Raw genomic sequence first — 17,938 nt, forward strand, 5'->3', positions numbered from 1 at the left:
ATTACCAGGCCCTTCGGGTCTAGTATGGATATTAAGGGGAACCTCGAACCAAAATTTAAAAAAAAAAAAGGGGGGTCCCCCTAAAATCCATACCAGGCCCTTTGGGTCTGATATGGAAATTGAAGGGAACCCTGCGCCTAATTTTTTTTAAAAATGGCGTAAGGGCCCCCCCCAAAATCCATATCAGACCCTTATCCGAGCACACAACCTGGCAGGCTGCAGGAAAAGGGGTGGGGGGGCGAGAGCGCTGGTTGTGGGGGTCTGCGGGTAGAGGGCTTATCGGAATCTGGAAGCCCCCTTTAACAAGGGGACCCCCAGATCCCGGGCCCCACCCCCCCCCCCCGTGTGAAATGGTAACAGGGTACAAGTACCCCTACCATTTCACAAAAAAAGTCTCAAAATGTTAAAAACGACAAGACACAGCTTGGGGACAAGTCCTTTATTAAAAAATAAAAATGTCCCACGACGTCCATTCATTTTCTTCTTCACGCTGCGACAGACCGAAAAAGAAAAACAAAAAAACTGATCCTCCTCTATGGGAGGCTCCCGCCATGTGACGCTTCAGCGCCTTTGACAGCTCTTATATAACTGAGGTGACACACCCCCCTCTGACACACGGGGATTTCCCTGTGACATCAGAAGGGGGTGGGGCCACCCAGTTACGTAAATGGGTGACCCCGGCCCCCTCATAGAGGAGGATCCCCCCCCCCCCTTTTTCGGTCTGTCGCGGCGTGAAGATTAATGGACATTGTGGGACATTTTTATTTCTTTAAATTTTTTAATAGAGGACTTGTCCCAAGCTGTGTCTTGTCGTTTTTAACATTTTGACACTTTTTTTGTGAAATGGTAGGGGTACTTGTACTCCGTTGCCATTTCACACTGGGGGAGGCCGGGATCTGGGGGTCCCCTTGTTAAAGGGGGGCTTCCAGATTCCGATAAGCCCCCCGCCCGCAGGCCCACACAACCACCGGGCAAGGGTTGTGGGGATGAGGCCCCAAAGCACCCTGTCCATGTTGAGGGCATGTGGATGTGGCCTGGTACGGTTCAGGGTCTGGAATGGATTTTGGGGGGACCCCTACGCCATTTAAAAAAAAAAATTGGCGCAGGGTTCCCTTTAATTTCCATATCAGACCTGAAGGGCCTGTTATGGATTTTAGGGGGACCCCCACGGAATTTTTTTTTTTTTCAATTTTGGTTCGGGGTTTCCCCTTAATATTTATACCAGACCCAAAGGGACTGGTAATGGACTGGGGGGGTATCCCAGGCTCTTTTTTTCAAAGAGATTTATCTATATTGCCGAAACCCGACAATTCAGCCGCGATCAGTTTTAAATGATGATTTTTCCTTTAGAAATGTCATTTTGCTGTGGCACTGTTCTAAACACAGGAAAAATGCTCCACTTTACAGGCATACTATAGACACACAAAGGCATGATATTTAAAGGAATATTTCATTTTTATTGTTTCACTTTAAGCATTTAAAAAAAAAATCACTGCTCCCGAAAAAAACTCCTCCTATGACCCTCATCCTGGCAGCGCTCTCCTCTCCAGACTCCCACTAAGACTGCAGACGTGATAAAAGACAAGATGTTCAGAGGCTGCGGACATGATACAGGAGGTGGACAGAGGCTGCAGGCATGGTAGTATCCTCTGTCCACCTTCATTACCTCTCCACCAGTGTGTCCTCCTGTGCCCCTTTTTGCCTCTCCACAGGGCAGCACATCAGTGTCCCCCTCTGTCCAGTGCACGGCTTTACTCCATCCTCCTCCTGCCCCCTTTTTGCTATAAACCACACACACACACAGTCAGTGTCACTCTCCCAGTCCTCACCCCTCCTCGGCTCCTTTGACTGCTGTGGTGAGTGCACTAGGCATCGCCAAGGAGTAGACTAGCTTCTATTCAAAAATGGCATCAGGAGGCGCCATTGTGTTACTGCGCATGCGCTGCCCGGCCGAGCGTGTACAAGCTTTCCCGAGCCTGGACTACGCATGAGCAGTTGCATGGTCGGCTCGCGGCCATCTTTTTTATGGGCAGTGGTGCCCCTAACGCACATTTACGGGCAGCCCGAAAATGGGCTTAAATTTACAGGCGGCCTGTAAATTAACGGGTTGGCAACACTGCTCCCATTTAACTTGTAGTGAGGAACATTGCACTGAGACTAGGTCAGGAATTGTAGAAATGTTTATACACACGTGGTTGTGACATACTAATAGTCATCAGTGTGCTATGTGACTTCCCGCTGCATGACTGTTTGTTTTTCTAATTCATAGACTGGATTATATCAGACGGGGTGGTCTGTTCCAGGAAGGGCTTACTGTTGGCTGGCTACTGTGCAACACTGTGGGATATTGTACTGACATTGTGTGTGTGTGTGTGTGTGTGTGTGTGTGTGTGTGTGTTGTGGAATCAGTTTTCATACACTGATTTTACCTTTGTAGACTCAAAACACCAGACTTGTACTGAGACCCTTTGTTTAAAAGCTTTTCTACCTGATCTGTGGGTGCGTTTTTTAAACCACTATCCTGGAAAAAAAAAAAAAAAGAGCTTCCTGTACAGTTATCAAGTTGAAGGGCTTTTCTTTTACAAAGGTTTTTGTTAACCGCATAGTAATACAGTGCTAAGTTGATTGGCTTTTCATGCAATGTATAAAATGTAATTCCCTATTAAGTTTCCCACCTTATGTAGAGAGATGCTCAGTAATATGTAGAAGAGGAGGCCACTGACCCAACACTGAGCACTGAATAAGACAGGCACAGCCATTCATTTCATTTCAGTTCTTGTTGGCTGGTGTTTTGTACTTTCTTAATAGGAACGAGAATGCAGAATGTACATTGAAGCTTACTGGGATAATAGTCAAGTCATTTTAGTTTAGAGCTAGGGGCATTACCTGCAGTAATCTTGGGCTCCTCAAAACTGAATGTCTCCAACAGTATTCTCCAAAAAATGTAGTTTTCTACATTGTCCTGTTCCCATTGTCAAATACAATGCCAGCTGCTGGGTTTCACAGCCTCCGTTACTATTTGACATCAGATTATCTAGAACTAGTGACAATCAGCCTGGTTATAAAATCTCCATGTAGTCTCCTTTTTTGGAATTTACCAAATCTTTGCATAAATATTTCCTACCTAAACAATTCATTCAACTTGCACTATATTACTAAACGTATTGGGACCCCTACCTTTACACACACATGAACTTTAATGGCATCCCTGTCTTAGCCCGTAGGGCTCACTATTGAGTTTACCCACACTTTGCAGCTATAACAGCTTCAACTCTTCTGGGAAGGCTGTCCACAAGGTTTAGGAGTGTGTCTATGGGAATGTTTGACCATTCTTCCAGAAGTGCATTTGTGAGGTCAGGCGCTGATGTTGGATGAGAAGGCCTGGCTCAGTCTCCGCTCAGACTTTGAGGTGTTCTATTGGGTTGAAGTCAGGACTCTGTTCAGGCCAGTCAAGTTCTTCCACCCCAAACTCGCTCATCCATGTCTTTATGGACCTTGCTTTGTGCATTGGTCCAACTCATTTAGTGGGGGGGGGATTATGGTGTGGGGTTGTTTTTCAGAGGTTGGGCTTGGCTCCTTAGTTCCAGGGAAGGCATCAGCATACCAAGACATTTTGGACAATTTCATGCGCCCAACTTTGTGGGAACAGTTTGGGGATGGCCCCTCCTGTTCCAACATGACTGTACACAAAGCAAGGTCCATAAAGACATGGATGAGTGAGTTTGGGGTGGAGGAACTTGACTAGCCTTCAGAGTCCTGACCTCAACTCAATAGAACACCTTTTGGGATGAAGTAGAGCGGAGACTGCGAGCTGAGCCAGGCCTGACCTCACAAATGCTCTTCTGGATGAGTGGCCAAACATTCCCATAGACACACTCCTAGACCTTGTGGACAGTCTTCCCGGAAGAGTTGAAGCTGTTATAGCTGCAAAGGGTGGGCCAACTCAATACTGAACCCTACGGACTAAGGCTGGGATGCCATTAAAGTTCATGTACGTTTAAAGTCTGGTGTCCCAATACTTTTGTCAATATAGTGTATATACAATCATTCAAGATTGTACTAAATGCTTGTTGGTCGACCTAAAGAAGTTTATATAGTGTGTGTGTGGCAAGCTGTAGACCTGTATCAGTAAATTGATAAGCTGTGTTTTTATTGGTCCATAATGCTGCCATCAGTACGTAGAGTGTTAGTGTGTGTATGTCAAGGAGCGCCTTGGTTGCTTACCTTTTGATCATTAATAAAATCTTCAACTAAATCTTTGTGTGTGTGATTTGTCACTCAAGATCAATAGAGTAAAAAATAGCCTATTGGTGGTAGCTTCCAATATGACATTTATTTTTTTTTTTTCAAACGGCTCAATTTCATTTCAGTGACCCCAACTGGTGGAAGGGGGAGACTAACGATGCGATTGGATTATTTCCCTCCAACTTTGTCACAGCGGACCTCACAGCAGAACCGGAGATGAGTAAGTAATGTCTCAGTTATTCCAAATCTCTATGTGCTGGCAGTAACATATCTGTTCTTGTCAGGGGTGGATTGTATTCTGCACTGTCGCCTCCCTGACTTCTCCATTAAATCAAAATCTTGTTTTGTAAAGGTCCTTGTCATTCTAAAAGATATACAATTTTTTTTTTTTTTTGTCCTGCTTATGTCATGTGTTTGCAGTACTAGTACTAATCACTCTTATTATTCAGGAGCTTTTTCTCTTTTCTTTTTAAAAATAATTATTAAATTATTCTAGTGAAGACAGAGAAGAAAACTGTTCAGTTCAATGATGAAGTACAAGTGGAGACTATAGAACCAGAGCCTGAGCCTGTCTATATAGATGAGGTATGTGTCTCCTTTTGTGCTACGTGGTGTTTCTTCTGTCTAAGGCAGTGGTTCTCAACCTGGGGGTCGAATGATGATATGCTAGGGGTCACCGAATCCTGGGCTGTTCCTGAAGACCACACCGCTCTCCCAGCCTTTTTGCGGCCTCCCAGCTGGGCTGTTCCTGGAGGCTGCGGCCACCCACTCAGCCTCTTTGCAGGCGCCCATTCAGTTCACGGCATGGCTGGGGGGCAGAGACTAGAGGTCAGCTGACTATCTGAGGAATGTGAAGTGGGAGGGGCTGGAGGAGACCCCATCTCCTGATTTCGGCATAGGTGTCACTGCTACGAGACACCACAAAGTCAGAGACACAGTGAGTAACACTACCTGTGATTATAGTTTCCATTAAAAGGACTCAGGGAGCGCTAAATGTCTGCGGGTTGGGGCCGCAAATTACTTGTCTTGCCTTGGGTGCTGACAACCCACACTACAAAAATAATTTTACTGTTAGGGGACCCGACAACTTGGGAAATTTTATCAAGGGGTCACGGCATTAGAAGGTTGAGAACCACTGGTCTAAGGAAATATGGAGGTTGCCACTGCTACTGTCCTTCTTCTGAAAATATTACATTCCTGCCTGTCATGCTGATACAGTGGTTTCAATACCTTGAGTCATTGGTGCAAAACAAGCATCTGGATTTAAAGTTTGTCTTCTCTTTAATTTTCCTGATTTGGGTAAGTGTTATAAGTCACTCAATGTATCAAAGCTTTTAGATCAGTATTCTAGTCAAGCAACTAGCATTTTCAGGAGCGGTCTAGATATTCTATTTGGTACAGGTTTCTTTAAAGCAGAACTCTAGACAAATTCAAACATACCTACCCTTCTAGAGGAGCAGATTTCTGAAAGTATTCAATAAAGCCAAACGGAGGCAAGTGACTAGTCAGCAGTGTTTGTGATCTCCTTGCAGCTGATCTCTTCCCCATTACTGATGTACTATGTCCGTTCTGCACTGTCTGTGTGGAGGCGACCATTTTGATAGAGGCAAGGCTTTGCTTCCTCATGTCAGAGCCTTCAGCAAGGAGAGCAGTGAGCAGCACAGTAGTGAAATCACCAAATTTACTCCAGATTTCCCAAGACTGTCAGTCGGAGGCAGCAGTGCCTTAAAGTGTAAGTTCACCTTTACAGAAAATGATAGGTTCAATTACACTGGACCCCCTCCCTGGTCCCACTATACAGGAGGCTCGTGATCTCCTGCTGTGAGACCCCAGGTCGCCGCTTCACCGGTCTGGGGGATTTGAAATCCCAGCAGCTTAATCTCCTATGCGTACCTCCTCTGTGTGTACAGATAGGAGGCATTCTAATTGGTCGGCGCCATCACATGGACGGCTCTGACCAATCAGAACCCGGCTAGCCAATCCTGTCAGCGCTGGAGAAACGGTGCGGGAGACAGGAGGATTTCAAATCCCTGGACTAGTAAAGCAACGTCCTGCTGTCTCACAGCGGGTGATCGCGGGACTCCTGTATAGCGGGATGGGGAGGGGGGTCCAGTATAAGTTCACTTTAAAGATTTTCTGTAAAGGTGAACTTACCCTTTTAAATTAACACTGCAGCAATATAGATAGTAGACTATAGGGATAGGAGTACCAGGAAGTGTACAAAAAGGTGCACTGTTATTTTTCAGAAGGATATCCAGGTTCTGCATTGTAAGCCAATCAGTGTGTGTGTGTGTGTGTATTGCAGTGTGCATACAATCTTGGATGTTTCAGGCATTGGGTGCGAGACGGGAAGGGCAACTTCCAGGGTATACTAGAAGGAAAGGAATTCCTTATCAACTTGATGAAGCTCTTCTCTAATCCAGTGAGTAGGCATAGTGATCTCATCCTGGATATACAGTAAGGCAGGGATTCCTCACATGAGTGGCTGTCAGGAAAACTTTCATTTACGGAAGGCAAATGTTCTCAATTTCAAGCTGTCAGCTTAACCTGTGGCTTCTGCGCTTTAAATCACAAACCTGAAACAAGCGTGTAGATCAGGAGATCTCACTTCATTCTGACTTTACTAACTGCTTGCTTGTTCCAGGTAAGTGAGTACCAAACCCAGGTACCTAGCAGTTTCAGGAAGATCAGCAATGATTTTATTCAGCATGCACTTTCTTCATGAAAGTGACAGGGTCCCTTTATGAAACACAAATGAATGTACCCTGCAGAAAAAAAAAACAACTTGCCTTTCCCATAGGTGGTGTGTTGAGTATTCACTGTCTTGCAGAGTCTTCGGTGCTGCTATCAGACACTTCCAGAAATATTGCATGGCTTGTTCCCCGCTGACCGCTAGGGTTCCATCTGTCCACTTCTATGTCACTATGTTCTTCTGCAGTGACTATTTCAGATGTCAAAAGATGCTTTGAGCAAAGATGGCAAAAGATTAGTTGGATAAAATTTGTAGTTCTTGTTTATCCAAGCTCTTTTATCTATAATGTTTGCGTAGAGTTCTCTTTTAAGTACGTTTGTCATTTTCTTGCTGTTTCTGCATGGTCTCTGCCTGTGTGCGGAATTCATGAATGAGTTTTACTCTCATAGGATAAAATGGATCATTTACTGCAGATGCTACAGAGCATAGATCCAGCTGATGGTTTACCAGACCCAGCAGATTTCGTACATCTGGAAGGTGAGTTTAGGCTCAACCCCAATTCCCAAAGAACTGTTCCCACTTGTTGGGAATCCCTCTCCTTAGACATCTTGGTGGATATGTGTTTGCCTTTTCATTAGGATCTTATTTTACTCTTTAAGTTAACTTTCTGTGTGTTTTATCCACCAGCTGCTTGCCACCAGATGGGACCATTGATTGATGAAAAACTTGAAGATATTGATAGGTGGGTGTTTATTCATGATCACTATCGGGTACTTCTTCGCATTACTGCTCCTGCTCTCCCGCTCAAGTGAGGCTCTATCTCTGACCTTTTCCCATAGTTCATTAGGCGTCACCAATGTTTCTGCACCCACTCATCAAGAGCAGATCCATGAGTAACCAGCTACTTTGCCTGAACATTTAAAAAAAAAGGGTAAATATCCTGTGGCATTGTGAACTCTTTGGTTGTATGCCCAAACCACGTTGCCTACATATTGCTGCCATCAATCACGATAGTCTTGCTTCAGCGTGCTCACATGCTCCATTTCCTTGAGGATGGTATAGTGGTATGCGACTTATGAATACCACTCAAATGGCACAAATTATGTGAAAAAAATAGCAATTCAAAATTAGATCCTTTAAAGCAGAGTTACAGTTAAAGTGTAGCTGCTGACTTTTAGTAAACAGATTGTCACCTGTCCCACGGTCCAGAGATTCGGCTGCCCGAAACCTCACTTCTCTCCACGACACCAGCATTGCAAGTGTGGGCACCCAGCTGTCACAGTTAGCGGCTTCAAAGCCGCGTGCGCATGCGCGAGTCGCGCTGCGCTTCTCAGTGGCCGGGAAATCTTCTGGGACTTGCAACGTGTCCCAAAAGATTGCAGGGAGGGGAGAGGAGGAGTCTAGGCGGGGAGAGCGGAATTGGGAGCTGGGTACCTGTGGCATGTAAGGGGGCGAGGAGTGCTTAAAGCAGAAGTTCAATTTTTGGGTGGAACTCCGCTTTAATCAGACTGAATCTGTTTTGGACAGTCCTATAAAGCTGTACTGTCCAAAAGATCTTGGATATGGTGACAGCTGTTTGTTCTCATTTGTTCTGCACACAATGCATTGATATAACACTCTTATATTAAAGTGTTACCCCAACATTTCCTACAACCCCTGGCAAAAAGTATGGAATCACCACTCTTGGAAAATGTTCATTTAATTGTGTAGAAAAAAAACTAATCAGACATGCCTCAAAACTATTTTCATTTAACATTCCAACCTTCTGGCTTTAAGAAACACTTAGAAAAAAAGAAAATTGTTGTCAATTGCAACTGTTTTTGCAGATCAAGCAGAGGAAAAAAAATATGGAATCGCCATGTACTTTTCAGTTCTAAAACAAACATCTACATCAGATTCCATCTGCTAATTAGTCTGCAGTTAAAAAAGGAGTGCTTGCACATCTTAGTGAGCTGTTTCACCAACCTGATTGACATGAATCATGGCTCCAACTCGAGAGATATATTTTGAAACAAAGGAGAGGATTATAAAACTTCAAGAAGGTAAATCATCACAGAATGTTGCAAAAGATGTTGGTTGTTCCCAGTCAGCTGTGTCTGGACCAAAATCTGGACCAAGTACAAATCAAATGGGAAGGTTGTTAAAGGGAAACGTACTGGTATGCCAAGAAAGACTTCAAAGCGTTGAGAAAGAAATGAGAGAGAAATATGCCTTAAAAACAGAATTTGCAAACAAAATCAATGAGGAACAAATGGTCAGAAACTGGAGTCCATGTCTGTGACCGAACTGTAACACATTGCCTAAAGGAAATGGGATTTACATCTACAGAAAAGCCAAACGAAAACCATCATTAACAGAAAAAAATAAGGTTACAGTGGGCTAAAGAAAAGCCATTATGGATGACTGGATGAAAGTGATATCCAGAGATGAATCACAAATCTGCATTGGGCAGGGTGATGATGCTGGAACTTTGTCTGGTTCCGTTCCAATGTGCGAAGATGAAAATTTCCATAATCATTGATATGGGGTTGTATGTCAGGTAGATGACAGGAGATGACAGTCATTAAGTCTAGGTTCACATCTATGTAGCTGCTCTTGATGCATTTTTCAGGCACGTTTTGCATTTTTAAACTCATTTTTTTTTTTATGCAGTTTTCATGCATTTTGCGTTTTTTGTTGTTTGTTTTTTTTTTTTTTTTTTTTTTTTTTTTTCTTTAACCGCTTGCCGACCGGCTCACGCCGATATACGTTGGCAGAATGGCATGGTTGGGTAAAACAAGGTATGGGTACGTTGTTCCCTTTAAGAGCCGCTGGAGGCACACACAATCGCGGGCACGAGAGCCAGTGTGGGGATTTGTGTGTGTGCCCACAAATCCCTGTTCTGTCAGGGGAGAGGAGACATATTGATTGTTCCTACTAAGTAGGAACAAGGATATGTCTCCTCCCCTAGTCAGTCCAATTCCCATACAGTTAGAATAATATAAATATAAATCTTTCCCATAGTTTGTAGACGCTATAACTTTTCCGCAAACCAATCAATATACACTTATTGTATGTATATGTATATATATATATATATATATATATATATATATATATATATATATATATATATATATATATATATATATATATATATATATATACATACATACATACATACATACATACATACATACATACATACATACATACATACATAGGGGGTCCCCGACTTATGAACATCCGAGTTGCGAACAACCCCTACTTACGAACGGGGCCCGAATGACGTCACTGCTGGCCAAATCTTCCTCTCCTGAGCCTTTCCTCCGTTCCTGGCTTGGCTGCGGGTCCCCTTCGTCCTCCTGCCTGCCCATCCACAGGCCTGGTATGGTCCGGTGGCCTGCCAGGCCGCTAAAACTGCCCGTCGTGGCCGAGGCCTTGTGCGGCCTACGAAGCCTCCAGGATCCCCGGTCTTTCCTACACCGCTGCCCCGCGAGGGTGCACCGCGGCCGGCCTGCCTGGCCTCTGATGAATGCTTTCACCATATATCTCCCTGCTGTGCCATACAGTGTACCTCTCTCTGCTGTCTCCTGTCGCTGCCGCCATGAAACTAGTGAGAGGGGAGAGCTGTGCTCAGCTGCGCTCCTGGACTCCTGTTTTGGAGGTGACAGGGTCAATAAAGAGAACCTGTCACCTACAATTGCTATCACACAGGGAATTGTTTCCTCCTGTGTGATAGCAATAAAGTTAAGGGAAAAAAAATTGATAAAAAAAATAAAAATAAGAAATACAGTAATTTAATAAAATAAAAAAAAATTAAAAAAAGTAAAGAATAAGAAAAATAATATTAAAAATAAGAAAATTATACAAAAAAAAAAAAAAGTAAACGACAAGCTACAAATAAATACAAATAAAAAAAAGTGATTAAAAAGTAAAAAAATAAAAGAAACAAAACATATTTGAACTAACCATGCCGCCCCTTCCATCCGGTTGCCTTTCTCTGTTGATTTGGGTTTACATCCTGTCTCTGAGACTAGATTTGCACTTAAAAAAGGTACTGTTCCGACTTACAAACAAATTCGACTTAAGAACAAACCTACAGTCCCTATCCTGTTCGTAACCCGGGGACCCCCTGTATATATAATTTATTTTTTACCAGAAATATGTAGAAGAATATATAGTGGCCTAAACTGATGAAGAAATTTTGTTTTTAAACATTTTTGGGGATTTTTTTTTTTTTTTTTTGTTTATAGCGCAAAAAAAAAACCCCCACAAAGGTGATCAAATACCACCAAAAGAAGGCTGGTTTTGAGGCAAAAGATGCCAAATTGGGTACAGCATTGCATAACCGCGCAATTGTCAGTTAAAGCGACGCAGTGCAAAATTGTAAAAAGTGCTCTGGTCAGGAAGGGGGTAAAATCTTGCGGGGCTGAAGTTGTTAAACCCACTGTATATAGCTGGTTGCTAAGGAGGGGCTCCGGCTGTTTGACTAGCCGAGCCCTAATGATGTCACTCCCTCGCATGCACATGGGAGTCATAGTATACGGCACAGGCTTCTGAAGGAATTGCACTGTGTGCCGTTCTATCAGAGTGCATGTGCCAGTGACGTCACTGACTGCCGATCCATGGAATATTTCCTAAATGGTGCATATAAGCTTACCTGTTGGTAAAAGTACCAGAAATTACTTCACTACCACTTTAAGGCTTTAATTTGTCCCCCTTTTCACTGGCTCAGCCACTGTACAGTATTTGCAGATGATCAATCTGTGCTTAAAAATCAGGCACTTTACTTTGTGTATAAGCTAATCCTAAATCCATTGTAGCTTTGGGTTTCATGAAGCTAAACCAAAATTAGAGCTGTTACCAACCAGGTTTCATCTCTCATTTTGATGGCAAAAGAAATCTAAATTGCTGCCAGTAACAAGCAAATCTTGAGTTTTTTGTTAAATAAACCCTTCACCCTACATGGTCTTTATACAATCTTATATAATATTTACTGTTGATTTTTAACCACTTAAGGACCAGCCTCGTTTTGAATTTTAGGTGTTTACATGTTTAAAACAGGTTTTTCTGCTAGAAAATAACTTGGAACCCCCAAACATTATATGTGGTTTTTCTTCTAACACCCTAGAGAATAAAATGGCGGTCATTGCAATACTTTTTTTGCACGGTATTTGCGCAGCGGTCTTAAAAGCGCACTTTTTTTGGAAAAAATTCACTTTTTTGAATAAAAAAATAAGACAACAGTAAAGTTAGCCCAATGTTTTTTTTATATTGTGAAATATAATGTTACGCCAAGTAAATTGATACCCAACATGTCACGCTTGAAAATTGCGCCCGCTCGTGGAATGGCGTCAAACTTTTACCCTCAAATCTCCATAGGCAACGTTTAAAAAATTCTACAGGTTGCATATTTTGCGGTACAGAGGAGGTCTAGGGCTAGAATTATTGCTCTCGTTCTACCGGTCGCTTCGATACCTCACATGTTTGGTTTGACCACCGTTTTCGTATGCGTTCACTTCTGCGCGCGAGCTCGTCGGGACAGGGGGGGGTTTAAAAAAAATTTTTTTTTTTTTTATTTATTTTACAATATTTTATTTATTTTTACACTGTTTTTTTAAAAAAAAAAAATGGTGTCACTTTTATTCCTATTACAAGAAATGTAAACATCCCTTGTAATAGAAAAAAGCATGACAGGACCTCTTAAAAATGAGATCGGGGGTCAAAAAGACCTAAGATCTCATATTTACACTAAAATGCAATAAAAAAAAAAAAAAAAAGTCATTTAGAAAAATGACATTTGAAAAAATGTGCCTTTTTTAAGAGGCGTGGACGGAAGTGACGTTTTGACGTCGCTTCCGCCCAGCAGTGTCATGGAGACGAGTGAGCGCCATCTTGGCCTCACTCGTCTCCAGACAAACCACGGAAGAGGATGCGATCGCCTCCGCCGCTAATCGGAGGGCGGCGGGGGGGGGGGGGGGGCCCTCTCCCGCCATCGATAAAAGTGATCTCGCAGCGAATCCGCCGCAGGGACCACTTTTATCTGACAGCCGGCCGCCGCACGAAAATGGGAATACCGGGGTTATGGCAGCTAGCTGCTGCTATAACAACGATATCCCCGTTCAAAGTTTGGACGTACATCGTCGTGCGGCGGTCTTGAAGTGGTTAATCTTTTCTCACTCTCCCCTCGGAAAGACATTTTGGCAGCTGAGTATTATGGAAGCCGGTCGCCGCGTCCTTAACAAGAAAAAAAAAAAATTGCCGCCAAAAAAAGCTGCGAAAAAAAACGTCTTGGGGTTCCCCCCCAGGTCCATACTAGGTCCTTCGGGTCTAGTATGGATTAGGAGGGAATCCCTCCCCCCCCACACCAAATTTTTATTACAATGGTGTGTGGTCCACTGAAAAATCCATATCCGACCCTTATCCAAGCATGCAGCCCAGTGCCTTTTCCCGACAACCCTGACCGGTGGTTGTCGGGGTCTGCGGGTGGGGGAGCTTATCGGAATCTGGAAGCCCCCTTTAACAAGGGGGGCCCCCACATCCCGCCCCCCCCCCCTTATGTGAATGGGTATCATTCCCCCTAACCATTCACCCCAAAAAGCAGTGAAATGTAAAAAAAAACATGAGCCAGTTTTTGACAAGACCTTTTATTTAAAAAAAAAAAATAAATAGCTGTCTTCTCCCCGCCGCTGGTTACCTGCTTAAAAAAAGGAAAAAAAAAACTGTTCCACTTCTGTGGCTGTCTTCCACCGTTGTGTTGTCGCCCGCTTTCTGACATCTTATATAACCATGGGGCATGGCCAACCAATGATGTCACCCCGGAGAGTCCGCCCTGTGTGTGTGTGTTTTTTGTTTTTGTTTTTTTTTTTTTTTTTTTGTTAAATGGGGCTTCCAGATTCCGATAACACCCCCCACCCGCAGACCCTAACAAACCACAGGCCAGGGTTGGTGGGAAGAGGCCCTTGTTCCCATCAACATGGGGACAAGGTGCTTTTGGGGGGGGGGGGAGGGATGGTGGCAGAGCAACACCCCCAAAACACCTTGCCCCCATCATGAAGGGTTTGGTATGGATTTTTTTTTTTTTTTTGCAATTCCATTTTCGGTGCGATTCCATTGCAGTCTATTACACGCAAAACGCGGAAAAAAGTCCACAACCCTTTTCAAAAACGCATAGATGTGAACGTGTAAACAATGTAAATGTACTGTAGTGTGTTTTTGCAAACTACAAGACGCACTAAAAAAAACGCATTGGTGTGAATCTTCAATAAATGCACAAGTTTATATTGAGATTTTTGGACACTTTTCTTATTCCATCAATTGAAAGGATCTTTGGTGATGACCTCATTTTTCAGGATAATGATGCATCTTGTGATATGGCAAAAGCCGTGAAAAAAGTCACAATTCTGCAGAGAAGCAGCTTCCAGGCTTTATTGCTAAAGAATACTGTATTTATTGGCGTATAACACTCACTTTTTCACCATGAAAATCGGGTGCAAATAGCGCGTGCGTGTTATACGCCAATACTTAAATTTTAGGTGCCTCAGAGGAGACAGGGAGGGGGATGGGATGAGCGCCGTCAGATTACATACAGTGAGAATCTCCTGTTTACTTGGCAGTCTCTGTAATAGGAGGTCCCGTCTCCTGGGCCGCCATTGGACCACTGTTCTGTCTATCGTAGGAGATTCTCACTGTATGTAATCTGTCGGCGCTCGTCCCGCCCCCCTCCCTGTCCCCTCTGGGCTGCAGATGGGCATCAATGAGGCTGCACTGATGGCAATGGTGAGGCTGCTGCATTCATGGCAATGGTGAGGCTGCATTGATGTGGACTGATGAGGCTGCACTGATGGCAATGGTGAGGCTGCAGATGGGCACTGACCCTTATTTTGCTTCAAAGTTCCTTATTTAAAATTTAAGTTTTTTTCCTGAAACTTCCCTCTTAAAATGAATGTGAGTGTTATATGCCTGTGCGTGTTATACGCCGATAAATACGGTAATTAAACAGGCTGAGGTTAGAAGCTGATTGGTTTCTCACAGAATTGTGACTTATTTTGCACTCTTTAGCTTTAGTAAATAAACCCCATAATGGTGTGGCCTGCAAATAGTCCGGACCTCAATCCAATTGAAAATCTATGGTGAAATCTATCGTGGTAAATGAAAGAAAATGGTCCATGACATCGTAGAAAGTTGGAGCCGGATTGACGAATACCTTTTTCGATAGTTGAGCCCATGCTTCAGAGAATGCAGAGGTGGTGCAACAAAGTGTTGTGTTTTTTTGTTTTTTTTTTTTTTTTTCTTTTTTTCATGATTCCATAATATTTTCCTCAGAATTGATTGATTCCATATTTTTCCCCTCTGCTTGATCTGCAAAAACAGTTGCAATGCACTACAGTTTTTCTTATTTTGGAATGCTAACTGAAAATAGTTTTGAGCCATGTCTGTGATTCGTTTTTTTTTTTTTTTTTCTACACAATTAAATAATTGAATGAGCATTTTCCAAGAGTGGCGATTCCATACTTTTTGCCAGGGGTTGTATTCCTGATATGTGTCTGTTGTACCCTGTACTTATACGAAGGAGTCTCCTGTTCTTTGTATTGCTTCCTTTGTGTGAAATCATTGTTGTTCCTGCCGGTCTCTCTGCTTTCCTATTGAAAACTGACCACCATAAACAGGAGAACACAACGTGGTCAGTTCTCTGGCTGGCTGTGGGGAGCTCAGCCTGCTCTCCTGACGCCACCCCCTGCACAACCTCTCACTGAGAAGCTGTTGCCATGTACTGCTGTTGCTTCTCCTCCCCTCAGCTCTTATGCTGCTGAGAACAGAGGTAACAGATGGAATGTGATCACCTTATTAAAGAAAAAAAAGGGGGGGGGAGTTATTTGGGGGGGGGGGGGGGGGTGTGTGTTGTGTGTTTTTTTTTTTTTTTTTTCCCATTTCTTTTTTTAAACTGAATAGATTGTTTGTTTTTACAAGGTGGTCATTTGCAATTAGTTTAACTTACCAAGCATATGTTAGGATCGCATTGGACTAGAGCTTTAAAGTGGATAGTTCACGTTTCTCAACTGTGTAAAGAAAATAAGATGCAAAGAGGTTACCAAACCCAGTGATCCATCGCTGCTTTCAACCAATGAAGTATTTAAAGCATATCTATACCCAAAAACAAAAAATTTTAATATTATATTACAGCTTACCAGGCCATAGACGTGTTGGCTGCATTCGTTTTTATCTAATATTTTCACCTGGTCATCCTGCAAATAACAATCTTCTTGTCTATGGGTGGCCTTGCTACTCATACTGCTCCACTGTATCTATGGAGGGAGCTGTGATTGGCTGGACTTCCAACATGTCTGCCTTTGTTCCTTTCCATTACATTAGGGCAGATGGGATTGGTAGTTTATAGAAGACAAACTTAAGATAAACTTGTTTTTTTCGTGTTCTGTTTCAAAACAGTAACTAAGACATTGTATTTCTGGCAAGATCAACAGGTAGTTTTTGTACTTGCTGAAAATGTTTTTCACTTGAAAAAAGAAAACAAATTCAGCCACCAGATCTAATGTCTAGTAAGCTGTAGTATGTTACATTTTTGGTTTTGGGTGTAGATATCCCTTTTAATACTGCTCCTAGCAATACAGTGTCCAGTTTCCAGCCTTTTGCTACCAACACCATCACCCCACTTTTGGACAGTGTGTGCGTGTCCGACTTCCCCTCACTTCCTGCGTGATCTGACACCTATCAGCCATACAGGAGAAATCTCCTAAATGGGGACACAATAAAAAGCTGCTATCCTAAGCTAAGAGTTTGGGTTGGAGTCGGGCTTCAAAAAATTTGTGAATTTAAAACTAGTTGTTTTTTTTTTTTTTTTTCTGAAAAAAAAAAATAAAAAATGTGAAACTAATTTGGTAATTGTATCCTGTTTTCCAGGAAGCACTCTGAACTATCAGAACTGAATGTGAAAGTCATGGAAGCACTTTCTTTATACACAAAATTAATGAATGAAGACCCCATGTATTCAATGTATGCCAAGATGCAGAACCAGCAGTACTACATGCCGCCAGCAGGGGCTGCTCCACAGCAGGTAATGTCATTCCTGTGTGTCCTGCATTGTCCTATAGGAGGGGAAATCCTACTTTTGTGTTGATAAAGCTTATCATTCAGGAAGGTAATGCTCAGCATCTTTGCAGGCTTTTTTTTTTTTTGGTTGATTTTCTGTTTCTCATTTTTGTCTCCCATTTTAGGCATATCAAGGACAACATCCGAATGCCACCTATCTTGTCACCGGAAATGCACAGATGGGCCACGTTCAGACCTACTCTATTCCTACAGAACAACTTCCGTCTCTAAGCCAAACGGCGGCTCCACATCCTGCAGGCTCTGAGCTGGCCAGCCAGTCTCCGCAAGCTTCCTATAAGTAATGTGAATAGTTTTTTTGTACTTTAAGTGCAATGTAAACAATAACTTTGTGTTTGTTCCTTTTTAAGTAGTTTTGTAGCTGTGACTCATTTTTTGACGGAGCTTTAAAAACCAATTCTCTGTTCAATTCTTTATTTGACCCAGCAAAAGGTGCAGAACCATAGAAACTAAAGAAAAAAATGTCTTGGTATAACTTTTTAACCACTTCAGCCCCAGAAGATTTGGCTGCTCAATGACCAGGCCATTTTTTGCGATTTGGCACTGCGATGCTTTAACTGACAATTGCCCAGTCGTGCGACATTGTACCCAAACAAAATTGACGTCCTTTTTTTTTTTTTTTTCTCCACAAATGGAGCTTTCTTTTGGTGGTATTTGATCTGCGTTTTTTTTTTTTTATTGTTTGCGCTATAAACAAAAAGAGCGACAATTTTGAAAAAAACACAATATTTTGTACTTTTTGCTATAATAAATATCCCCAATTTTTTTTTAAAAAAGCAATTTTTTTCCTCAGTTTAGGCCGATATGTGTTCTTCTACATATTTTTGGTAATAAAAAATCGCAATAAGCGTTTATTGATTGGTTTGTGCAAAAGTTATAGCATCTGCCAAATAG

General features: G+C 42.7%; 1 protein-coding gene across 2 annotated transcripts in view; it reads left to right on the forward strand.

The window, feature by feature from the left end:
- The window catches only part of STAM (signal transducing adaptor molecule), a 61,199-nt gene that overhangs the window by 29,882 nt on the left and 13,379 nt on the right, over positions 1 to 17,938 (forward strand). The window contains exons 8-13 of one of the 2 annotated variants that reach the window (XM_073629725.1): positions 4,371 to 4,465; positions 4,742 to 4,830; positions 7,387 to 7,474; positions 7,625 to 7,679; positions 16,838 to 16,991; positions 17,152 to 17,324. In XM_073629725.1, coding sequence (XP_073485826.1) covers positions 4,371 to 4,465; positions 4,742 to 4,830; positions 7,387 to 7,474; positions 7,625 to 7,679; positions 16,838 to 16,991; positions 17,152 to 17,324 — 654 coding nt within the window. Of the gene's footprint in view, positions 1 to 4,370; positions 4,466 to 4,741; positions 4,831 to 7,386; positions 7,475 to 7,624; positions 7,680 to 16,837; positions 16,992 to 17,151; positions 17,330 to 17,938 lie in introns of both variants that reach the window. The other variant, XM_073629726.1, reaches the window with a different exon arrangement.

The sequence above is a fragment of the Aquarana catesbeiana genome, linkage group LG05 (assembly GCF_042186555.1).
Source record: "Aquarana catesbeiana isolate 2022-GZ linkage group LG05, ASM4218655v1, whole genome shotgun sequence".
NCBI classification, from domain to species: domain Eukaryota; kingdom Metazoa; phylum Chordata; class Amphibia; order Anura; family Ranidae; genus Aquarana; species Aquarana catesbeiana.